Source organism: Schistocerca nitens, chromosome 4, assembly GCF_023898315.1.
Source record: "Schistocerca nitens isolate TAMUIC-IGC-003100 chromosome 4, iqSchNite1.1, whole genome shotgun sequence".
NCBI classification, from domain to species: domain Eukaryota; kingdom Metazoa; phylum Arthropoda; class Insecta; order Orthoptera; family Acrididae; genus Schistocerca; species Schistocerca nitens.
This window is the reverse complement of record NC_064617.1, coordinates 594909200-594936743: the sequence shown is the minus strand read 5'-3', so window position 1 is coordinate 594936743 and position 27544 is coordinate 594909200. Positions and strand designations below refer to the sequence as shown.

General features: G+C 37.3%; 1 protein-coding gene across 1 annotated transcript in view; it reads left to right on the top strand.

Annotated features, from left to right (window-relative positions):
* LOC126251375 (MAP kinase-activating death domain protein) overlaps positions 1 to 27544 on the top strand; it is a 595744-nt gene that overhangs the window by 160082 nt on the left and 408118 nt on the right. Inside the window, exon 11 of the mRNA XM_049951759.1 lies at positions 17418 to 17819. Within this exon, the coding sequence (XP_049807716.1) occupies positions 17418 to 17819 (402 nt within the window). The remainder of the gene's footprint in view (positions 1 to 17417; positions 17820 to 27544) is intronic.

Sequence of the window (27544 nt, the reverse complement as noted above, 5' to 3'; positions counted from 1 at the left end):
GGTGGGACTCTGGAATGTAGGTTTTACTCAAAATTCCCTGATTGTGACACTTCTCTGATAGCTACAAATGGTTAACAAGCCAGGTGAAAATAAATCACTGTGTTTTCGGCAGAATTCTGTTTAGATACTAACCAAAGAAGAGGTGACAGATCTTTTTGAATGGTCACCATGCAAGTGTGGACATGAAGGGTCCCCATGTAAGATTTACAAAAAATGTGAATGTAAGCCTCAGTTTTACAATGGCACTTCCCCTCCTGGGTTCGGCATTTCTCCTATAGCGCCTGCCCGCAGCCCCCACCACTACCACTCTCCCCATGCGTGCCCTGCCATCTGTGCATCTGCTGTCCACAGTATTCTGCATGCACTATAACATGCATAATTAAAACAGTGTGGCAGCAAATACAGTCATTTAAGTTCACAATGTACAATTACAGCCCACAGCTTGATGGAAAATCACTGCTGGTGAACTGAGATCTTTGTGGCATGTGGATTTCCATCACTCCAGATGTGACTATTGTATCAGTCAAAAACTTGCTTGTGATTGAAAGAGGCCTCATCCCTGAGCTGTGTAAATGTATGAAGTTTGTTACTATAGTACTGTGCTGGATAATCTATTATTGTGATGGATCTGTGGGTTCAGAAATATTTTGCCCATCATTGCCTGTATATGTTAAATATGATATTCACATAATTATTGCTCCATTAGTACTCTCAACATTGTTTTCTTTTTTTAATTGTGCATTTAATGGACAAGTTGATGAGTATTTATTGATGAATCTTCTCCCACATAGTGCAGCACCATATCTTCAAATTCTATTTTATTAACAATTCTTTGTTGAGGACTTTGGCCCTGTGTCTGTGGCTCATATTTCTATACATTGCAATTTTTTTCCACTTGTTGCAAAATTTTTCTCTGTACATTTGTTGTCTTGCTGTGTACGACATCTTGTTGTCTTATACATTAAAATGGATGTCTATAAGCTCCTGTGATGAGTAATGCTCCCATATTTTGTAAACAGTGATGACTGTGAGCAGTGGTAAAATCTACTGTGGACATGTTACAGACAATCTGTATTGCCTTTGATGGTAACATTAGCAACAATGATGAAATAGGATATTGCTTGTTATGAAACATAAGCATTTTACTCTGAAGCACCAAAGAAACTGGTATACGCAATCATATTCCAATTCAGAGATATGGAAACAAGCAGAATAGGCACTGCAGACAGCAATGCCTGTATAAGACAACAAGTGTCTTGCACAGTTGTTAGATCAGTTACTGCTGATACAAGAGCGGGTTATCAATATTTAAGTTAGTTTTAACATGGTGTTGTAGTTGGTACATGGGACAGAGCATCTCTGAGGTAGCGATGAAGTAGGGATTTTCCTGCATGACCATTTCATGAGTGTACCATGAATATCAGGAATCTGATAAAACATCATATCTCCTAGATTGCTTCGGCCGTAAAAAGATCTTGCAAGCATTAGATTGCTTCGGCCGTAAAAAGATCTTGCAAGCATAGGACCAATGACAACTGAAGTCTGAACATAGACAAATGTAATGTATTGCAAATACATAGAAAAAAGGGTCCTTTATTGTATGATTATATGATAGTGGAACAAACACTGGTAGCAGTTACTTCTGTAAAATATCTGGGAGTATGCGTACAGAATGATTTGAAGTGGAATGATCATATAAAATTAATTGTTGGTGAGGCGGGTGCCAGGTTGAGATTCTTTGGGAGAGTCCTTACAAAATTTAGACCATCAACAAAGGATGTTGCTTACAAAACACTCGTTCAACCTATACTTGAGTATTGCTCATCAGTGTAGGATCCATACCAGGTCGGGTTGACGGAGGAGATAGAGAAGATCCAAAGAAGAGCGGCGCGTATCCTCACAGGGTTATTTGGTAAGTGTGATAGCATTACGGAGATGTTTAGAAAACTCAAGTGGCAGACTCTGCAAGAAAGGTGCTCTGCATCGCGGTATAGCTTGCTGTCCAGGTTTCGAGAGGGTGCGTTTCTGGATGAGGTATCGAATATATTGCTTTCCCCTACTTATACCTCCCGAGGAGATCACGAATGTAAAATTAGAGAGATTCGAGTGCGCATGGAGGCTTTCTGCCGGCAGTCGTTCTTCTCGCGAACCATACGTGACTGGAACAGGAAAGGGAGGTAATGATAGTGGCACGTAAAGTGCCCTCCGCCACACACCGTTGGGTGGCTTGTGGAGTATAAATGTAGATGTAGATGTAGATGTAGATGTAGAAGAGAATCGTTCAACATGACAGAAGTGTGACCCTTCCGCAAATTGGTGCAGATTTCAGTGTTGGGCCTCGACAAGTGTCAACGTGTGAACCATTCAATGAAACATCATTGATATGGGCTTTCAGAGCCGAAGGCCCACTTTTGTACACTTGATGACAGCACAACAGAAACCTTTATACCTTGCCTGGGCCCATCAACACTGACATTGGACTGTTGATGACTGGAAGCAAGTTGTCTGGTCAAACAAGTCTCTTTTCAAATTGTATCGAGCAGATGGACGTGTAAGGGTATGGAGAAAACCTCATGAATCCATGGACCCTGCATGTCAGCAGAGGACTGTTCAAGTTGGAGGGGCTCTGCAATGGTGTGGGGTATGTGCAGTCGGAGTGATATGAGACTCCTGATATGCCTAGATATGACTCTGAGAAGTGACACTTATGTAAGCATCCTGTCTGATCACCTGCATCCACTCATCTTCATTGTTCATTCTGACGGACTTGGGCAATTCTAGCAGGGCAATGCAACACCCTTCTGAGTTTAAACACTTCCACTGGCCACCAAACTCCCCAGACATTAATATTGTTGAGCATATCTGGGATGCCTTTCAATGTGCTGTTCAGAGGAGATCTCCAGCCCCTCGCACTCTTATGGATTTATGGACAGCCCTGTAGGATTCATGGTGTCAGTTCCCTCCAGCACCACTTCAGACAAGACCATGCCATGTTGTGCTGCGGCACTTCTGCGAGCTTGTGGGGGCCCTACACGATATTAGGCATGTATACCAGTTTCTTTGACTCTTCAGTATACAAATATGTTCCTCATTTGTATAGCACTGCCTGAAATTACATTTCCAACCATCAGTTCCTTATTTAAAAATAGTCAGTTTAGGATCCACAAATGTCTTGATAACTTTTACACTAAAAATATAAACCAAAGGGGTCTATTGGTAACCAGCCATTCATTGTGCACAAAGAGGTAACAGAATTCTAAGAACAAAAAGAAAGACAACATGTATTAGAGGAAATAATATCATTCTTGAGTGGAGATAGTATAAAGTTACAAACATTTGAGATTACAGCGATGTACAGGAAAACAGGACAAGCAAAGTATGGGGCTGCAAGCCAATGTTTTATTTGAAAGATTATAGTGGAGAAGTATAGGGGAGACTGAAGAGAGCAAGATGACAGGAATTGCTTTAAAAGCTATGAATATCATTTAAGAATATATGTATGATGAACAAGAGTCATCTAAAGAGAGACTTGATATGCATAGCGTCACTGCTTTGTTGCTGTGCATTGTGTAGCAGAATTATACCTTTTAGCTAAACAGGAGTGAACTAGAATTTCATAAGTTTGCAGAGCTGTTGGACAAATGTGCTGTTTGCCTTGCGTTCATCTCAGACTTCTGTATTATTGTTACAAGCAGTCAGCTGTGTGGTCTTGTTCGCTTCCTGTGTCTTCTGGTCAGTTTCTTCTTCCTCATATGAGTATTATGTTCTTTTTATCATTTATGTTTTTTTTTCATATAGCTCTTGCTACTGAGTGCAAGAAAAACTTTATCATGGCTCAAATTAACAGATATCATGCCATATGTAGAATCGCTTGATCAGAATACTTCTGCTTTATATCAGAGCACAGATTGTTTTGAAGCAGGACCGTGAATCTCATATGAATGTTTCACCACCACTCCATTTCTGGGAATACAGTGCACAAATCAAATCTGCAGAAAAATAAATTAATTCTATCATGTGATGGAAAATTCATGATAACAATGAGAAAAATAAAAAATAAAATAAATTTTACTTTCTTTTCTTTTTTAGTAGGTATACCCAAACGAAATGGCACAATTTCGTTGTGGATAAAAAAATTATTTAACTATGATGAATTAAAATAATGCATTGACATCTCATATAAAATTCTTGTGAACTATTGGGAAAAGATACCTTCGTGGATTTTTATTTACGTTTAAGGTAACAGCTCACCGAGTAGTAGAGGCACTGAGTTGTCGACAGGTACACAGAGAAGACTGAAAACTACACTACCTTTCAGACAAATCCTTATTTTGAGCTACAAAACACACACACACACACACACACACACATGACATATCTGTGTATCTACATTGTGGTACAGCTACGTTATGCTACTGAATACACAATATTCATTGTTGGTGTACGGGTGTTTGTGTTTGTATGTGTGTGTGTGTGTGTGTGTGTGTGTGTGTGTGTGTGTGTGTGTGTGTGTGTATTTTCTAGCTCAAAAAGAATTTGTCTGAAAGCTAGGGAATTTCACTCTTTTTTTTGTGTGCCTTCTGACGACTCAACACCTATAGTACTTATCAAATTGCTACCCTTACTCCTAAATTATTTATGTAGTGCCAGAACTTTCAATTCCACCATATCATTTAAGTTATTTACTCACAATCAACAATTATTAATGTTCATAATAGAAAAATAATTTATGACATATGTACGAGAGCTATCCACAAAGTACATTACGTTTTGGAATTAAAAATAAATAAAGTATTGGAAATATTTTTAATTATATACAGATGACAGCTACACTTAAATACTACTTTTCTACAGAGTTGCCATTTAAATTAAGGCACTTATCATAGCGATGGACGAGCGTGGAAATTCCTTCATCATAAAATTCGGCCGCCTGCGCCTTCAACCACGTGGTTACCTCTTCTTGAAGCTGTGCATCGTCATCAAAACACTGCATAGCCAACCACTTCTTCATTGCTGGGAATACGTGGAAGTCGCTCGGTACCAGGTCAGGACTGTACGGCGGATGAGGAAACAACTCCCACTTAAAAGATTTGAGAACTTCACGAGTGGCATTTGCAGTGTGGGCCCGGGTGTTGTCATGAATCAGCAAGATCTTTGAGCCCAACCTTCTCCTGCGCTTTTTTTGTATTGCTCTTCTGAGGTTGTGCAGAGTTTGGCAATACCTTTGAGAGTTTATTGTAGTGCCTTTTCCAGAAAATCCACAAAAATCACACCTTTTCTGTCCCAAAAGACAGTCGCCATCACCTTCCTTGCCGACATTGTCTGCATGCATTTCTTGGGTTTTTGGGGGGAATTTGTGTGCCCCCACTGCATTGACTGCAATTTTGTCTCGCAGTTCACATGCTTAACCCATGTTTTGTCACCAGTAACGATGCAATCGAGTAATGAGTCGCCATCTTTCTCGTAAGCGTCCAAAAACGTTTACGCTGCAGCCATTTGCTGATTTTTGTGAATCTCTGTCAAGATTTTTGGTATCCATCTTGCACAAAACTTGTGGTAACCAAGCTTTTCGGTAATGATTTTGTGCAACAAACTTCGTGAAATTTGTGGAAAACGCATAGAGAGTTCCGTTATTGTGAAATTACGGTTTTCACGGACTGTGGCATTGACTTTTTCGACAAGTTCGCCAGTCTCTATGCTGGGTCTTCCACTTCACTCTTCGTTGTGAACGTTAGTTTGGCCATTTTTAAATTTTATGACCCATTGATGCACTCCACCTTATGTTGTCCCCATACACTTCACAAAGCTGCCGATAGATTTCTATCGGTGTACAGTTTTTTGCAGTCAGAAACCTTATTACAGCATGCACTTCACACTTCGCGGCATTTTCAATTAACGCTACAATTCAAACTGTCACAGTAACTCAATGGAGTACAGCACGAACCTCTCACTAGCACGGCAGGATGCCGACTGAGCGGCGGAATGCCATGACACCAAGATGGCCGCGCTAGCCCCGCCCCTAACGGACACAAACGAAAACATAATGTACTTTGTGGATAGCCCTCGTATGAACATTTGCTGATAAGTGAGTACTTGTTTGTTAAAATTTGACAGGTTCTTCCATGAAAAGAGAGTGAGACCTTGCTATAACTCTGTTACTTTCAACTGCAAATTTGTGAGGCATTATCAAGAAATGTATGAACTGGCTCTAAGGGCAGATGAGGAACAATAGCTGAATTCTTGTTTTGCCAGAATCTCACTACCTACCCGGATAGTTCTGGTGTTCAAATGCCAGCTTCCGGCACATGGGGAGGTGCCTGGATCGAATCCACTTTGCAGGTTAACAATTTTGGCCAGTTTTCTGACCAACCTGGATATGGTTTTTAGGCAATTTTTCACATCAACCTATGTAAATATTGAGATGGTACTGAAATCTCACTTCAAAAATGATGCACATTTGACAGTGCAATTGCACTAGATGCAGATACTTGTATACAGTTATGATCAGTTCTCCATGAAACTGGAGAAGTCCCATACCAGTCCAGTCCCAGTATTGGCAGAATACAGGTCACTGGAAAGGAAGGAAGTAATATCTCAGTAGAAATCACTGGCCACTGTAGCCACACTGAATCATTTTAAAGTGATAACTGTTATAAAAATTCCAATAAAATGTAAAGGTACAGAAAAGGTAAAAAGAAAGAGAATAGTAGAACTGATCATTTACCCTGTTTTAAGGAACAAGAAGTGGACATCTAAAGAAGCTCATGCAGTAGACTATATTAAAGATAAATAGCATTGACAGAGGGACTAAACCAAAACAACATGAAATTTTAGAGATTTTGAAATCAAATGAGCTTCCTTCAGAGGCTAAGAGAAAACAGAGTGATTTATATTAGATTAGAATTTCTTTTCATTCCTATAGATCCATAGTGAAGAGATCCTCCAGGATGCAGAATATGCCAGTAAAACTGTAATGCACAATAAATAATTACAAAGAAAAACAAATGTGCCAAATGTGCCTTCTACAGATCCCTAGTGAAATGGTCCAAATAGTGAAAAAAAAAAAGCTTTTTTTTAATTTTTTTTATTTTTTTAATTTTATTTATTTTTTTAATTATAAAATCATCAGTCTTCTGATGGTTTGATGCAGCTCACCAGGAATTGTTCTTCTGTGCTAAACTTGTCCTAAATTATTTGTTGGATGTATCCCAGTCTCTTGTCTTCGTCTACAATTTTTACTACCTACTGCTCCCTCCAGTACCACACAGGTTATTCCCCGACGGCTTGACATGTGTCTGTCATCTCATCCCTTCTTCTTGTCATTGTTTTCCATGTATTCCTTTCTTCACCAGTTCTGCAGAGAACCTCCTCATTCCTCCTTTTATAATTTCACCTATTTTTCAACATTCCTCCACAGCACCACATCTCTGACACTTCTGTTCCAGTTTTCCACTGTCCTTGATCTGTTACCATATAGTGCTGTGCTCCAAACATACACTCTCAGTAATTTATTCCTCAAAATAAGGCCTATGCTTGATACCAGTAAACTTCTCTTGGTCAAGAGTGCCCTTTTTGCCTGAATTTCTATGTTACCTTCGATTCACCCATCATGGGTTATTTTGCTTCCAAGGTAGAAAATTTTCTGAACTTTGTTTGATTCTTGACCATTAATTTTAATGTAAAGTTTCTTGCTATTCTTATTTCTGCTGCTTCTAGTTATCTTTGCTTTTTCTGGTTTATTTTCAATCCACATTCTGTACTCACTCTTCACTCTATTCAACAGGTCCTGTAATTCTTCTTCATTATCACTGAGGTTAGTAGTGTCATCAGTGAATCACCATTGATAGCCTTTCACTGTGAATTTTAATTCCACTCTTGAACCTTTCTTTTGTTTCCATCATTGCTTCTTCAGTGTATGGATTGAACAGGAGAGGAGAAAGACTGTGTACCTGTCTTACACCCTTCTTAATTCAACCACTTGATTCTTTGTCTTGTAATGTTATTGTTACCTCTTAGTTCTTGTACATATTGTATATTGTTCATCATTTCCTATAGCTTAATCCAATTTTTCTCAGCATTTCGAAAAATCTTGCATTGTTTTACATTGTTGAACCCTTTTTCTAGGTTGGCAAATCCTATGAGTCTCTCTTGATTTTTCTTCAGTCTTGATTCCATTATCAAGTGCAACATCAGAACTGCCTCTCTGTTGCCATTATGTTTCTTAAAGCCCGAATCCTAAATCTTCTTTTCCATTCTTCTGTATATTATTCTTGTCAGCAGTTTTGATGCATTATCTGCCCTTGCTACATTCAGAAGGATGTAGACGATATTTTTCTGAACGCCTGATAGTACATCGTGAGTCTCATAGATTCTACATACAAACTTAAATAGTTTTGGTTGCCATCCCCCCCCCCCCCCTCCCCCATGATTTTATTTGATTGCATTTCTTCCAGAGCTGTTTTAAATTCTGACTCTAATACTGGACTCCGTATGTCTTCCATATCTTCTTCTAGCTTGTCATCTCCCCCTCATAGGAGCCTTCGACGTATTCTTTCCAACTCTCCATTCTCTCTCCTCTGCATTTAATAGTGGAATTCCCTGAGCAATCTTAATGTTACCATCCTTGCTTTTACCTTCATAAAATGTTGTTTTGACTGTTCTATATGTTGAGACCTCCTAATGATCATTTCTTTTTCAATTTCCTCACATCTTTCCTACAACTGTTTCACCTTAGCAGGCATGAATTTCCTTTTTATTTCATTCCTAATGGACTTATATTACTGTATCCCTGTCTTTCCCTGAACATTTTTCTACCTCCTCCCTTTATTGATCAGTTTTGTTTAAAAGGTAATAAATAACTCGAGACAAGACATGTAAATGTTTAGTACTCTGAGGCGCATATTATAATTCTTTGGCTATTGTAGCCATGCATTGTTAACTAATCCAGCAAAATTTTTGTCAAGAAATAAAGTAGGGAACAATACAAAACAAGATCCATAATTTTATTATTTCATTACTAACAAATTAAGTCACTGATTAATCATCCTTAAATGTAGGGAAGAAAAACAAATTGTGAAGGAACATGAATCAGTGGTAAAATATTGAACTTTTCTTTGGGATTAACTAGATTCATATTCTTACCTAACTGCTGTGGTTTAGATTTGCTTTGAGACTTGAGACAATGACTTATTGCTGCCTTGGTTAGGCTAATACTGTTTCGTTCTTCAGTACCTGTGAAAGTTAAGCTAATGCTTTTAATAAAATGATTTTTTTGTTAGTAGGCAATCAGACAGTAGCCACAGGCTATCAGGAGAGAGGAAAAGACTATGATTAAACAACTGGAATTCTGGAACTCTGCAGAGACATAGTTAGCAGATTTTTGTTGGTTAGCGACATCATCATTCAATTAACAGATATCTAATGAGTACATGTGTTGGTAGACATTTAACATAATAAGGGAAGGTGATTATAGCACCTGGAACTACAAAAAGTGATTGGTGCAATATAGGATGGCACCCAAAGAAAGGAGATACAATAGTTGGCCTTTGTTTATAATGTCAAAAGAAGAACTGTCCTCTAAAAGGGTAATACAAAGTAATAACTAATAGAAATTTACATATTGCCTATCATATACTGTTGTTTGTTGTTTGTTCTACTGGAGGTGTGTGTCTCATGTGTTTGAGGTAAGATTTAGTGTGGGAAATGAATTTACTCTGTCTTAAAATTAAGATTTAATTTACTCTATCTTAAAATTCAGATTTCTAAGTTGTAGCCATCAATTTTAATGAGTTCATATCATTATTATTTTCATTTGGTTGCATTTTATTGTACTTAAGTTTATTCTTACTGTTAATGTACCTGTTTATCTACTGTGTGCTTCTTCAATAGAAAATACTTTGATATTAATAACTGTTTATCATCTGGTGATTAAAGAATGGAAATAATATGAAATTAATCACTTATTGTTTTATTCAATGAGATATAGAGATGTTTCAAACAATACATAGATTAGTATTTTCTTTTTGAATTAATGCAAAATGAAAAATTTTATCACTGAACTCCACCTGTCTTACCCTTGGCACAGTTTCTCTTTATCTCTTTCTTCTCTAATCTTAAAGGCTATGCAACTGATGGATCAAGTTGGCGCAGGCGTAAATATTCTGCTTATTTCATCTCTTGTTGCTTTTAAATTTCATTCATAATCACAATTTTTATAACTAAAGATGTAGTGAAGTGTCACTGTTTTACAACTTTACGAGTAGCAAAATTCCACTATTTTAAAATTTTAGGGCCACTGATAGTTGAGATAGACAGAGTATTTTTTTCTTATATGCTTGTAGACTTTGAATGAGTTATGTATATACTTATGTACATTTGCCTCTTTTTTATCATTAAAATTATTTTCCATATGGCATTTTGTATTACAGAAATTTGTTTCAACTATTTTTGCAATCCAGTGGTGGCTTAAACATGCATGCTGCTGCTCGTCTCTAGAAAGAAATTGCCGTAGTGGATTCATAGGCATTTAATTAATGTCTTTCTCATAACAGTGTAGAATCTTATTTGAATTCTTTGTAAAACCTCATTTAGTTCCACATGGTTTTGCGAAGGGAATAATTTGTAGTTAATTTAGTGGTGACTAACTCAGAAATATTCTGTTTTTCTTATTATATAAATGTAACCAGCATGTTTTTGTTTTCTCATTAGAACTGTCATGACTGAGTTCTTTTATCCATGTCATTTGTTCTCCGTATTCATGAAATAAAAAAAAAAAAAAATAAAAAAAAAACTTGTGTGGTTACCATATAAATCATGTCATCCATAATATTTCATTTGCTAAGATACAATGAAAAGCCAGTTAAAATATTGTCACCTCATTATTTTTATATACAGTTTTTTACCTTCATCATTCTGATGTTCACACAATAGTATTGAATTCTCATTCCAATTTTAAGTTTTACTATCCTTTCTGCAACTGGAAACATTGTTCATAATTTTGTGGTATTACTGAATTAATGTTTCACTTCACTTTGTTTGAAACAGAGAAAGACAAATGCCATAAGTCCTTACTGAAACTATAACATTTGTCATAAGGAATTGTGCTATTGGAAGGAGGCGTAATGTTCATTTAAGTCTGTTTGATAACATTAAATAGATATGGATTAGAGAACATATGCTAAGATGTACAAGACTGGATTATTTGTCAAAGGAAGAAGCAAATGAAAGTACACATTACAGAAGATGACAAAGACTAAAGTATGTTAATAGATGTTCAGCTGTAGCAGATCAGCACAAATAATGTGACAGGTTCAGGATGCAAAAATGTATAATCCCATAAAACAGTTACAGCACAGTTAAACTTACAACCCTATCATGAAATCTGGGATAATTTATGAGTAATAGGATATATTTGATGATTCATACATTTCACTGAGTTGCAGCCAGAAAGGGTGCTTATTTGAAAATGATTAATGTGAATTATATATTTTTAGTTGTATTGTGTATTTAAAATGATATGACTACACTGAGGCTCTTACAATTATCACTGCTTTGCATACCTACTACTGCCTTTCCTGCTACTCCAACTGTGTATGGGAGATGCTTTTGAAATTCATGCAACTCCATCAAATCATGCAAAATTTCAGAAATGTGATTCACACATTGTCTTCTGGTTCATCAGCCATAAAAATAAATTCTTGATTACCCAGCAAAAATGTAAGAGTAGTATATGCATAATTTTAACCAAATTTTAGCAAAAATGTTTCAGTTTGTTCTTTGACATGTAAAGGTAGAGTTTCTTCCTTTTGGAACTTGTATATTCCTTATATTTCTTCCTCAGAAAGGAAGTGGAGATGTGTTTAGGGTGGTTGAAATGAGGGGCTGATCACTCAGGCCGTAGGTGAGAGGAACCCACCTTTTGTGGAATGTCTTACAATTAACACTCCTCTTTTTGCATGATATTTTATTCCTTTTACCTGAATTTTTAGTTTGCTCCATTTACTTCAGCTCCACAGATTTTTTGTCCTATGTATTATTGTTTCAAGTAGCTGCAACTATAGCAACATGTACATTATTATACTTCAGATTTAACAAATTGTGTTTAAAGCAATTGTTAGGTTCACTTATTTGCAGTAGATATGATTACAATGTTTGACATAATACTTGCAGGAGCTCTAGACTGTCCAATTTCAATTCATCATGGGTATCATTTCATAGAGGTTAATTGTGAAAGTATATTTCATACACAAAAAAACTAATCTGTTGTGATAATCAGAGACTCAGTCATGATGTAAACAAAATTTTTTCGCATTCCTGACTGTTTCAGGTTGTGTAAGGAATTTGATTTGTACTTTTGAAATTGTTGACACCTAATCCCACTCCCTGTCGGTATTTCATGATAACACCACCACCATCCGAACAGGCCTTAAAGGCTCAGTGGTACCATCTGAGCGGACGATTTGGATGGGATGACAATTAATTAATTGTAATAAATTACACTGTGGCTTACAAATTACAGTGACACAAACAAATCAAGCTGCTTACAATATGAGGTAATAGTCATGTTATATACCATAGGTAAACAGAGAAACTTCAAAACTGTTTACAATTTGATACATTAACAAATAATCGTAGTGCATTAAACTACATACTTTCACCTAATACAGTTAAATTTTTAAATGTGAAGCACAAATGTATAATTTACAATTAAATTTTTAGTTGAAGTTACTCCTTCCTATACCTTCTTTAAAAAGGTTGCACCTGAGCGCTAGTAGCCAAAATAAGGTTGACAGATACCGAGGTCTATCATCTTAGGGCTAGCTGGCACAACAAATAAATAAGAGTAAAAGAACAAGCAAATGCCAATGCTCAAGAATTTAAATAGGATTAAGTACACATGAGGCTAAAATCAATTGCTAGCACCTTGGACATTGTCGTAGGCTTAATTGACACTACAAATAAATAAAGGTAAAAGGACAGACAAATGACAATGCCCAGCAATTTAAATAAAATAAGTAAGCACAAGGCTAAAAGCAATTGCTAGCAACTTAACAAGCACACGTAAAAATATCAGACTGCTGCCACATCACAAACGGAACAGGCGCGCGCGCAGTCCCCAGCAAGCCAGAAAACCAATAACACACACTCCAGCAACCGAGCCAACCTGACCACAGTAATTTCAACTCAGAATCAGGGCGCGTGAGCACACCAGGTCCACGCAAAACACACACTGCTAAATAATTCCCACCAACAGATATGGTTGCCCCCCGGGTGGGAAAACAGGGGCGACGACTGGGTACACACCAACAGAAAACTCGACACCCAGACTCTGGCTAAAACGGAATCACGCAGAAAATATAAACACCAGCTGAAGTAAGGTGAAATGAACCCCGCCACGCAGACCAGACAGAGCAAACACACAGAAAACCTGCCCTGCAGTCCTTACAACTCCTGGGTGTGGAAACCCAAGCGATATCGTGGCACCCTTTTCAGAGGCTGAGAACCTCGAGCAATCTCGTGCGGGAATCCATCAGTTGTCCACTACACCACATCATCAACACGCCACACTGCCCAATGCCCAAATCAACAAGGCCTGCCAACAACGAGACCACACCTTCGTGCCGGGGCGGAAGGCAAAATACCGCCAGCACGGTGCGAATCCAATTGCCGAGCCGAGCGTGCGCGGCCCCCGCGAAAAATGCTCCAGAGGGAAGCAGTCACCTCAGCGCCTGCACAGGCTGAACCAGACGGAAACAGAAACACAAGTCACTATCGATAGTGCCGGATACGCAACGCGCCAGAGAAATGGCACACCGTCCAGCTACCATGTTTTCCTCAGGCCATAGGTGTCACCGGATGTAGATACTGAGGGGTATGTGGTCAGCAAACCACTCTCCTAGCCTTTGTCTGTTTTTGTGACCAGTGTCGCTACTTCTCAGTCAAGTAGTTCCTCAATTAGCCTCACAATTGCTGAGTGCACCCCGCTTGCCAACAGCACTTGGCAGACCTGGACGGTGACCCAACCAAGTGCTAGCCATGCCTGACAGCGCTTAACTTCGGCTATGTGAAGGGAACCATTGTTACCACTGTGGTAAGGCCATAGGTGGTATTTCATGATACAGGAAATTAGATCTCCCTGGGATAACAGATATTTTACTGAAACTTCTCTGAATAAAAGAGGAATAAGCAGAATTTGCTTTTGTCAGACTGGATCTGCTGGTATATATTTCTCGCAGTCTATTGGGTTTTCACATTCTTTGCCTTTATGCTGCATTTATAATGTGGGTAGTCCCAGCCTGTAAAGATAGGACTATATTTGGAGTTTCTGAAACACATGACATACTTGACAAATAATATTCAGAAAACCACAATTTGCTTGTAAATAGATCAAGCCATGTGCTCACTCAAATGAATACGCAGAACACCAACAGCACTTACATCACTTAATATATTATACTGAGGTGACAAAAGTAATGGGATAGTGATATGCACATATCCAGATGCCAGTAGTGTGGCACATACAAAGTATAAAAGAGCAGAACATTGACAGAGCTGTCATTTGTACTGAGATGATTCATGTGAAAAGGTTTCCTATGTGATTATGGCTGCATGATAGAAATTAACAGACTTTGAACATGAAATGGTAGTTGGAGCTAGACGCATAGGACATTCCATTTTGGAAATTGTTAGGGAAGATCCACAGTGTCAGGAGTGTGCTGAAATACCAAATTTCAGGCATCACTTCTTACCACTTTCAATCTAGTGGCTGACAGCCTTCACTAAATGACTGAGATCAGTGATGTCAGTGCTAACAGACAAACGGTACTGCATGAAATAACCACAGAAATGAATGTGGGACATACAAAAAATGTATCCATTAGGGTAGTGTGGCGAAATTTGTGTTAATGGGCCTTGGCAGCAGATGACTGATGCAAGTGCCTTTACTGACAGCACGACAACACCTGCAGAACCTCTACTGGGCTCGTGATCATATTGGTTAGACCCTAGATGGCTGGAAAACTATGGCCTGGTCACATGAGTGCTGATATCAGTTGCTAAGAGCTGATGGTAGGATGTGAGTTAGCACGGACCCCATGAAGCCATCGACTCAAGCTGTCAACAGGGCACTGTGCAAGCTGGTGGTGATTCCATAATGGTGCAGGCTGTGTTTACATGGTAATGACTAGGTCCTCTGCTTCAACTGAACCAATTGTTGACTGGAAGTGGTTATGTTCGGATACTTGGAAACACCATTTGCAGCCATTCATGGACTTCTTGTTGCAAAACAATGATGGAATTTGTTAGGATGACAATGTGCCATGTCACCAGGCCACAATTGTTCACAATTCACATTCTCAACAGTCTGAGCGAATGATTTGGTCACCCAGATCGCCCAGCACTAATCCCATTGAACATTTACGGGGCATAATCAAGAGGTTAGTTCATGCACAGAATCCTGCACCTGCAATATTTCCGCAGTTATGGGTGGCTGTAGAGACAGCACAGCTGAATATTTATCCAGCGACTTGTTGAGTCCATGTTACATCAAGATGATGCCATATGCCAGGAAAAAGGAAGTCTGACCCAATTTTAGGAGGTATCCCATTACTTCTGTCACCTCAGTGTATGTTAATGGTAACAGTGGATACATTAATAGAAATATCTTCATATAGAAACCTTTATACAGCAGTGAAATGCTAAATTTAAGTATCCCTTTATCAAACATTTTCTATATTTTCTTCTCTTTTTTTTCTTATTATGTTAAAGAAGAATTGTGATATCTATGCAAAACATTTATGCAGTGCTGAAATTTTGTGAGTCATGAGAGACAACATATAGCTGTTGAAGAATTGCAGTGCAGTTTTCTTTTGGTCCTTGTTGACAAATTACCATGAGTGTGATGAAATATTATTATTGTAAATGCAAATGTGAATACTTGTTGGTATAATGTAACCTGAAACTTGAAGTAACCGCAGGACATTGTCATATATGCTGCTGTGGTTTTAATGAGTGTGTTATGTGCAGGAATGCACGTTAGTTTAGAATTTCTCATATAGAGTCTTACTTTCTAGTTACTATGATAATATGAACATCTTTGAAAACTCAATATTTGAATTCAGCAGTATTTAATCTTCTGTGAGAGCATAAGTAGTTATTGGGATATAGAACTAGTAATATATTTTTTACATTTAGTTTATTAGTTAACATAGATTTGTAAGAAAATACATACAATACATATTCAAGAATTTATAACTTTTTAATTACGGTATGTATAAAGTAACTTACATGAACATATACAGTTGAGTGATCATGTCCACTTATAGTGACATTTATATGTAAAGAAACAATAGTGATCTTTCAGACCCACACATCTCAGGGAACAATTAAGATGAATGTAGTACAGCTTCCAAACTAATTACTGAAATGCTGCCATGACAAAGATGTAGTCTGAAAATTATTGTGTTCAAATAGCAGAAGGGGTAAAAATAACTCTCCCTTCCTCCTTCTCTCTCTCTCTCTCTCTCTCTCTCTCTCTCTATCTCTCTCTCTCTCTCTCTAACACACACACACACACACACACACACACACACATTCTTCATTGTGCAGAGAACTCTAGTGATGTGCAATTAGTTTCTAGTTTCTCTTATTTGGAGATTAAAAAACTACTGCAATTCTGTCCCTGTGTATGTGTTGTTGCAAAAAGAAGGATACAAAGTAAGATAAGAGTAGAAGAATAAATTACTCAGAGTATGGAAAAACCGAACATAAATGAAAGACCCAAATACAGTGACCTGAAAACAAAGCAGTAATCAGAACTGAATCTCACATTAGTAGTGCATCAAGATGACACTGTTACTTGGCTAAGACTTCATTAAACTTGAATCTGTGATGTGTGATAGCTTTAGTATGCAATACCAAAAATGAGTCTCACTCCTCATGAGGCAATATCTGCTGTCTCATTCATGGAATCAATGTCTTACTGTGTCTTTCGATGTGTTGTTGTTGTGCGTCAAAGTGCACCATAGCATTAAAAATATTTTTACATTTCCAGAGTGGGTAAAATTTTTTGTGTTAGGACTAATAAGTCCCAGGAAATCACTTAGAAAAACAATGCTAGTTGGCAGGATGTTTATTTGTTGTAAATGTTCTTCTCTCTCTCTCTCTTTCTCTCTCCCGCCCTCTCTCTCCTTTGATGATTTACTCTTCAGTTAAAAATTTAGGCTACGAACTCTCCATCAAGCTAAACATAATTAAATGTGAACATTTCTCAGCTGTATTTTGGTTATATTTAGGCAAGATATTTGCATGATCCTTTTATATTTTAATCTCAGGTTCTTAATTTTTTCCATCATTCATTTCATATTGTATATTAACTTTTTGCATAGATTCATCAACAGTCGATATATTTCTTTTGACAGGCACTGTCAAGTATGTCACTGGCAGCACCAACAGTAGTGGTTCCGAGAGAAGAATCCATAACCACAGAAGCACATCAGCAACATCCCTCTCAGGGCCAGTGGCAGGGTAGCTCTGCTGCACCACCCCAGCAATATTATCAGCCTCACCAAGTTCAACAACATCATCAACAACTGCAGCAGCAACGGCAACTGCAACAGCAGCAGCAGCAGCAGCAGCAGCAGCAACAGCAACAACAACAACAACAACAACAAATGAGCTCCATCCCTAGGCCAGGAATGGGAGCTCCTAGTGGCAGAAGAGAATCACATGTTCCAGAACCTTTACATGCTTCAACAGGATTCAACCCATTCATATATGGAAATGATGTTGACTCTGTTGATGTTGCGACAAGAGTAGCAATGGTAAAGTAACAGTTACAATTCACTTCAAAACAATTTAGTACAGTTTTCAAAAGTATGTCCAACCATTTAAGCACTCCTCTTTTCACACACAATATTTCAGTGTGTGAGATAGCCCTCTTCATCAAGTGCTAATTGATGCTCCTAGATGTGATCACTGTCTAGACTACAGTCAGACTGCTTGATGTCCAGGCAACACATCTAAGACCTTAACTCTCAGTACCACATGAAGGTCTCTCAGTCATTTGTCAAAATATTGGACATAAAAATTAAATTGAGGCAGTAAGCACATATGAAGGGGTTTATGGCATAATGGTGGAAGTCCATTTTGCTCATTTTGAGAAATTGAACGTTTTGTAAAACATTGTACAGAAAAGTTAGAAAAGTGTAAAAGAAGTACATATTTTGTCATATAAGGGATAGTACTAATCCTGGAGTGTAAATTATGTGTAGCTGTATTAATATTGTTACCATAATTATTATAAATTTCATGAATTTCACTTTGAATTAACAATACTTGAGCACAATTTAGTGTAGTAATACCAATATTATCATCATAATTGTTTATAAATTGCATGATTTTCAGTTTGAATTAACACCAAAGTACATCTCAGTCATCTTTGTCCTCAAAAGTTTCTATCAGAGAATGAGTTTAACATCTCCTTTTCCTTCAAATTACTGACTAGTTGTTTTTTACTGTATAGTGCATGCTGTTTTATAGTGTTGTCCTGGACTGGATGTCTCTTCTTTCCTCTTTGTATGACCAAGGTGAAAAACTTCACATCAGCATTCATAGTTGTCTTGTAATGTATCATCGTATGTTCAGCTCTTCTGTACTGCAACCACTGAATCTGTAGCCAAGATACTGGACACTTTAACTCATTAGTTTTGCAGTAACTGCAGCCTCCTCCAAAGTTATTGTTGGTACAAATTATTCTTGCTTCACCTGTACTACTTTGTACTGTACTGTACTGTAAATGGCTACTTTCTTTGTGACTGAGCAATTATTTTTTAACAGTCTGATGGTGTGTAGATAGGTTTTCCTTTTACCTGAAGGTCCATTGACTCAAAATCAGCATCATCTGGCAGAAAAACATGGTCAATAACATTCACTTGAAGTAGAGGATCTGTCACAAGTTTCAGACAGAAAAGAACCATTTTAAAATTTATATTTTGCCCAGGGATCACAGTAAGTTATTATGTGTTTTCTTGTACTAGCCACTTCTGTTAAGTTTTTCACTGTGGATGATGAAATTTCCTGTGATCCTCTCAAAGCTATAGTTTAATCCCATATATACATGAAAGCAGAGTCAGTTCTGAAGTAATGTCAGCCAAGATTATATCAATATACTATAAGACCACAATAATCTGGCATTTGATAATCCAGCAGAACAAATAGTTTGGCACACATAAGAAATTTTCTCATATTTTTAGCTTGGTGTGGCAGTATAATGGGACACCTTTGAGGAACCTCAGAACTGGTTGGTGTGGAGCCCTGTCAGTAACAATTGTGTGCTTCACTGGTTGAAGAAGTTGAGATGGAAAATGACACAAATGATGATCACTCGTCAACTGATTGCTGTGAAACTGTACCAGTGATAGTTTTTGCAGCCAATAATGAACTGAGGACAATTTTCAGCAGAAGAAGTTGGCGAATGGATTGATATTGACAGAAATTCAGCTATCAAAAATAGCTGACTGGTGATGTGATGTTACAAAATGTTTTCAACCCACAGGAGTCACCAGAAACTGAGAGTGAGGGAGAAGAAATTCCTACAACTCACATCTGCTGGGTGGAGAATTCAGATATGTTGAACACTTTTATGAAATTTGCTGAGATAGCCAACAATACAACACTTCTGAAGTTATTGATCTGCACATCACACAAAACAATTTTTGTCAAAAAAGTTTTCTATTCAGGATGCAAGTTAGCACTTCTGCAATGTTTCAGACAGCTCAGAATAAAACTTTGGCTTAACCATCAGTGGTAGACATGAGCCCACATATTCCACACCATGAACAATTTCAGATATCTGTGCTATTCCTGAAGACAGTGATTCCATTTAAACTGCACAAAATTCTTGGTAGCAATTTTTATTCATTACCTTGTTCTCGGATCTTTTCAAGTCAGCTTGGTGCTTGTTTTATTTTGTAACAGGCCTATAAAAAATAATTTGTGGGTACTGAACTTTGAATATAATAATTCCAATCCCAAAGAAAGCAGGCGTTGACAGATGTGAAAATTACCGAACTATCAGTTTAATCAGTCACGGCTGCAAAATACTAACGCGAATTCTGTACAGACGAATGGTAAAACTGGTAGAAGCCGACCTCGGGGAAGGTCAGTTTGGATTCCGTAGAAATATGGGAACACGTGAGGCAATACTGACCCTACGACTTATCTTAGAAGCTAGATTAAGAAAAGGCAAACCTACGTTTCTAGCATTTGTAGACTTGGAGAAAGCTTTTGACAATGTTGACTGGAATAATCTCTTTCAAATTCTGAAGGTGGCAGGGGTAAAATACAGGGAGCGAAAGACTATTTACAATTTGTATAGAAACCAGATGGCAGTTATAAGAGTCGAGGGACATGAAAGGGAAGCAGTGGTTGGGAAGGGAGTGAGACAGGGTTGTAGCCTATCCCCGATGTTATTCAATCTGTATATTGAGCAAGCAGTAAAGGAAACAAAAGAAAAATTCGGAGTAGGTATTAAAATCCATGGAGAAGAAATAAAAACTTTAAGGTTCGCCGATGACATTGTAATTGTGTCAGAGACAGCAAAGGACTTGGAAGAGCAGTTGAATGGAATGGACAGTGTCTTGAAAGGAGGATATAAGATGAACATCAACAAAAGCAAAATGAGGATAATGGAATGTAGTCGAATTAAGTTGGGTGATGCTGAGGGAATTAGATTAGGAAATGAGACACTTAAAGTAGTAAAGGAGTTTTGCTATTTGGGGAGCAAAATAACTGATGATGGTCGAAGTAGAGAGGATATAAAATGTAGACTGGCAACGGCAAGGAAAGCGTTTCTGAAGAAGAGAAATTTGTTAACATCAAGTATAGATTTAAATGTCAGGAAGTCATTTCTGAAAGTATTTGTATGGAGTGTAGCCATTTATGGAAGTGAAACATGGATGATAAATAGTTTGGACTAGAAGAGAATAGAAGCCTTTGAAATGTGGTGCTACAGAAGAATGCTGAAGATTAGATGGGTAGATCACGTAACTAATGAATAGGATTGGGGAGAAGAGTTTGTGGCACAACTTGACAAGAAGAAGGGACCGGTTGGTAGGACATGTTCTGAGGCATCAAGGGATCACCAATTTAGTACTGGAGGGTAGCGTGGAGGGTAAAAATCGTAAAGGGAGACCAAGAGATGAATACACTAAACAGATGAAGATGACTGGAAGCTTGCACAGGATAGAGTATCATGGAGAGCTGCATCAAACCAGTCTCAGGACTGAAGACCACAACAACAACAACATTGAACTTTATTGTGATCTCTCCTGTCAGCTACCTGATTTTGCACATTAAAACTACAGGTTTAACTTACAGCCCTGTTTTTAAACCAGGTTTTTAAAATGACATTAATAAGCTGGCATATTTGATAATATGGCATTGTCAGATCCCTGAGCATGCTGGATTATCAAGGTCCTACTGTAATTGTGTTTATAATATGCTACTGACTATGTGAACTTTGGAAATGCCACAGCTTTTTCCAAATCAAATACAAAAGCATGAATGTCTTTAGATTTAGATTTTGGTTTTTCCTTATGCACTTTTATCAGATTTCGTGCAGATTCAGTTCTCCTTAAATATAAGTCATATTACGCTTCTAATTGTTTTTTTTTTTTCACCTTCAGCAACTGATAACAGTATCTGGTACTAACCACATATTGTGCACGTATCTCTTCTTAGCAGATGGAAACTTAGATTGAAATTGCAATGTAAAATTGTCCTATACAAAGCTTCAGACACTGGTTTAATATTATCTTCGACAACTTTTTCTTTATATAAATTGTACATAACCCTGATGTTAAATTCAGGACTCACCTAATGTCTCTTAGGGTTTCCTGATCAAGATGATGTGACTGATGACATGGAAAACATTTAATATGGGAATGGATGTGACTAGCTGTACCTTCTCGAGCTTTATTGCTGACCTCTTAAATTGCTGTCAGGCTCCTCTCCTTTCTTTCTTTTTTTTGTATACATTGAGTGATCCTGCCATCAGAAGTTTGACAAATTCAACAAAAATACTTTTTTCAGATTTTAACTGAACAGTTCTGAACATTAAATTGTATTTATTAATACAAGCCTTTGGAGGTTGAGGTTCTGTTCGTGGTCTTCTTGCTCCAGAGGATTCTGATTTGATTAGTCCATATAGGTAGCAGTTTTGAGAATTAAAAGGTTCCATTTGCCAAAAACTATTATAAATACCTTTGCTTTCTTCTTTGGTTATTTTTGAAGCACACTACATCCATAGTGGTTGAGCATCATTACAAAATATTTTAGCAGTAATGATTTTAACTTTTCTAGTGCTGTATGTTTTACCTGGATTCCTTTTCAGTTTCACCTCTTGTCATCCATCTTCTCCCTGTCATTTTCTTGTATGATTGCTGTTGCTCATCTTCTTCAGTAGTCTCATGATATTCTGAAACGCAATACAAAATTTTTCCCTCTTCATTCATGATTTCTCTCAGCCTCTCTGAATCAGTCATATTATCATAAACATAAGCTCATATAAACAGCAGTAACAACTGCCAAATAATTAAGCTAATTGTTTATACAACAATGAAATAATAAAATAGTATAAAACTTTTCTGACAAAAGTTACATGAAAACAATTTGTTGGATGATGTTATAATACAAAACGTCACATGAAAACAGTTTTGGTAGTTTTAAAATGAAAAACTTTTCTGCCAGTAGTTGTTAGTAATAATAATAATAATAATAATAATAATAATAATGAACAGGAAACTTTCCAGTGGTGGAACAGAAAACTAATTTCATTTCATGGCATTATGGTGTAAGTCAGATTTAATTCACTTTGCCATGAAATGTAAATAGAAAATCTAATTTTGTTTCATGGTGTTGTGGTGCATGTTGGACGGACTTCATTTTATCATAACATTTATCATGCAAACCATTTCACAGTAGAACTTGTGATGCCATCTGTGATGCTATTGCACATACAAAGACACGCATCACTATGCCATCCAAAAGAATGCAGTTTCTACTACATAACGTATTACTTAACTCATTTTTGTCAATATGTGACTTACATCATTATGTTGTAAATCCCTTCACTGCTTCCAGCATCTGATGAAGATGATGAAGAGTGTTGTGTATAAGTATGAACTCATCACAAATATACCACCTGTTTTCTTACTTATTATTTATTAAATGTCTGTGTCCTCTTATAAAACCAATGAATCATGATTGGAATCCAGCTGCATCATGCTGTCCAATTTTATATAATCACAAATCGATGCTCTAAAATTCTAATCCATCAACATGACATTAAAAAAAATTGAGCATGTTAGTGCACGTAAACATCTGTTGACAAAAGTGAAGAATGAAACCATGAGTGATAGAGTGTTAGACTGCATCTGAATTACACCACTGCAATAAGTTAGAAAAATTAACAAGAGAGATACTTTCGTTACAATGACTATTCACAATATGGGTAGAGTTGACAATACCTCCAAAACTTGCTCGTTTTTGTGTCTGCTGCTGCCCTTGGTTCCCCAGTTCTGCACAACAGTGGTTGTGCAATGGTTGCTGTTGTGGTTGTGGAGATATGAGTGTTTGATTGGGTTGCTGTCATGTTGTGGTGCTCACCAGTACTTTTATGTCTCCTCTGCATCACAGTATTTTTCAGGGGAAGAATTTGAGATGTTATATGTTGTTCTTGAACGTTTAGGGATATTCTCAAATGTTCACAAATATTCTAGAATATTGCCAAATGTTTTAGATGGAAACTGAGAAATGGCATGTATCACGTTGCTCCACAGTCTGCCAAAATCATCTTAACCTGGATCGTGCAACATAGTAAAGACAGAGAACCAATTCAACAAAAACGTATTGCCACTAATGGATAAAAACTATGTAAATGAAAAATGGCTATGTGACTGAACAGTTTTAACAAATGAAGTAATTCGATAAGCAAATCATCGGATGCAGAGTATGATTCCAGGGAAAGAAACATATTTAAATCCATTGATACAGCATTAACCAATGAAATTTACAAAAGAACTCTTACATTTGCACTATGTTCCTGATTTTCCCGCACCAAACAACATCTAAATAACGTCATATAAGTGGAAATATAAACTAGAAAAGAAAATGGCAAGTCAGTATTCTTACCACGAATTCAGTACATTTCATCTACTTTACCATTCACTTTTAAAATCTCCCCATAAGATACTGATGGCACGCGCCTTTGATGATCCTTGGGCATGGCCACCTTTTGTTTATTTGTTGTTTATGTCCCATTCAGTAGACTTTGATTTGTTACTGAGACTTAATAAATGTTGTACCTTTGTATTCCTGTGTCTTAATTTCGATTCCATGAACCTTAGTAGGTTACAGGCCTAGTTTATTCACAAAATTTCAACACAGAAGTTTATTATGTCTTTTATTTGATATGCGATTCAAGTTACCTCATGTGTCATTTTTTGTAGCATGTAGAATAAAGGAATTTCAAGAAGCATTGTGAAATTTGATAGATCGAATTTTCGGTAATGGCAATATCAAATCCGGGCTTTGTTCAACACCTATAGCATTTGAGATGTGGTGGACCGTCAGAGAGCATAACCCAAGATTTGATGACATCTGCTGGAAAACTGTGGGTAAAAGACAATGCTCATGCCATGTGTTGCATTTCACCTGTGATTGAGTACTTGCAACTCAAATTTTTGATAAGGTGCACTACTGCTTGCGAAATGTGGGAGAACAAACATCCAAAGTGAAAAAACTCTGTGTTATGAAGAAGTTTCATGATTAGCAAATGAATGCGAGTGATTCATTACTGCGGCATATCGCAAAAATCATGAACATTCTGAGCCATGTCAATTACTTAAAGGTGAAACTGTGTTGGACTTAGTGATCATGGCCAAGATCCTTGGAAGTCTTATGATGGAGTTTCATGCCATTGTCACGACATGGGACAGTGTGTCCAAGGCTCAGCAAATGATTCTGAAACTCCAAGAGTGACTCATCCCTGAAGAAAAATGATTGAATGACTTGGAGGAGGCATCCATTATCCTGGCTGCAACTTCATTTCAAGGCTGGAAGAAAGAGCATACAGATGTGAAGAAGAAGAACCTGAATCAGGCAGATTCAAGAGGAAAATTTACTTGTTAGGCATTGGGGAAGGAAGGCCATCTGTAGAGAAATTGCCATTCTAAGAAGAAGAAAAATAGGGAGCAAAATAGAGGTGATGTAAATTCATTCATTGTTACTGACAGAGGATCATGCAAAACAGGTCTGCATGATAAAGTGGTTTGTGAGAGTATGTTGAATGCTGATATGAGTGAAGTCTCGATTACTGACTGTGGGGGATCGTGGCACATCATTTTTCCATGAGAATGGTTCAGTGAAATTCATGAGTGTCAGAACATTGAAGTTTCATGTGCAAATAATGCTGAATGTAAGTGAAGACAGTCAGATCAATTAAAATAAAGAAATTCACAAATGAGTATGGAGAAGATGGACAAACTGATAATGCAGTCTACATCCCAAAAATGAGGAAGAATTTATTATCTGTCAGTATTTGCATGACAAAAGGTTTTGGGGTGAGGTTTGTAGCTAAGTTCTTTAACATTTCTTGAGAGGGGGATGTGTCATTATTGCAGGAATAAAACAAGGAAACAAAATTTGCAGAATGTTTTTTGTATCAAACACCCAATGTGATGTGAATTTATCATCCACAAATAACCTCAAAACTGGCACAAAGGATTGGGTCTTGTAAATGTCAAACTGATTGTGAATTTGATCAGAACAGATCTTATCAAGGGAATAAACATGTCTGATGCAGCATCATTCTTTTGTTAAGTGTGTAAATATGGAAAGAGTCATCGTTTATCTTTTAACAAGAAAATCAAAGCAAGACATTTGGGAATCAGCGATTTTATATACAGTGATGTGTACAGACAAATGGTGACTGAATGAGGTCAGTGGTGCATACTATTTCATAACATTCACAGATGATTCATCTGATTTTTGTCATGTCTATTTCTTGAGAAATAAGTCTGATATTTTTTATCGTTTCAAGGAATTTGGGATGACAATGTTGAACAGGCTGTCCAGAAGTGTGAAGACCCTGAAGATTGATTGAGGGATGGAATACTTGAACAAGAACATGAAGAGCTATCTCATTGAATGTGGGATAGAATTTGAGACAGTGGAATCGTATACTTCACAACAAAATGGGAAGGCAGAACACAAACACAGGACCATCATCGAGTCCACAAGGCCCATGCTCATTGGGATGAATGTTCTGAAAATTCTGTGGGTGGAAATGGTTGACACCACTGTTTATATGTTAAATCAGACTTCAATCAAATAGGGAAGAAATGCAACACCATGCGAATTATGATCAGGGAAGTGAATTAAGATCAGGGAACCCCAAATCTCACAAGTGTGAATTTTCAGAGCAGAAGCATTTCTCTCTGTTCCTAAATTTTTCTGCAAGAAGTTGGATTCGAAGGCCAATAAAATGATTGTGGTTGAATATCAGGGAGGATCTTGCAGTTACAGACTATTGTAATCCAGAAAACAATAAAATCATCAAATCCCAAGATGTGAATTTCAGTAAGCGTGCCCTGACCATCCATAAACCCATTTCAAAGCAGCATTTTCTCAGTTTATGTAATTTTGTTTGCTATTTGGTCTCCAAAACTGAAGAATTTGAAGGTTAAGATGGAAAACACAATGTCAAACCACCAGCTGAAGATGTGAGTAAACTACAAAAAGGTGGGCTCAAGATCCCGGACAATCACATGAAGATTAACAGCACTCTTACAAGTTACATGACATGAGCAAGATTTGACCTCCAGCCAGATATGATGCAAGCTGTGTAGACTGTCTTGAACCAAACACCTTTGAAGAGGCAGTCTTGGGTCTAGACAAAGAAAAATGTAAACAAGCAATTGAAGAGGAACATGAAACAAGTCAAATGAATGAAACTTATGTCATCCTGCTATAAAAGGACCAAAGGATGATAGATTCAAAGTGGGTTTTCAAAACTGAGCCACCAAAAATAAAAATTGCCCCTGGTACAATGGTAGACTTTTTGCTTGAGGCTTTACTCAAAGCTCCTGACTGTACTACTAGGAAACTTTTTTGCCCATCCTGCGGTACAACTCACTGCACACGGGGGAAAGCTGCCAATTATCTGGACTTCTTGGATTTGTTTGTAGATGATGGGCTGTTGATTAGAGAAAGCAAAGAATCTCTCAAGGTAATCACATATGGAATGAAAATGTATGTAATAACTGTTTCTGAAGTGAAGGTCTTTTTCAGAATGGAAATTGAATGAAATAATGAAGATAAAACATTGTTTGTCCACCAAAAAGTGTATGCGATGCAAATCTTGAAATGTTTTGACTCAAAAAATTTGAATCCTGTATCTGTTCCGGTGGATCTAAATGTGAAATTGTGCTCAGCGGATGAAAATGTGCCAGTTGTAGTTAAATTTCCATTCCTGGAAGCAATTGAT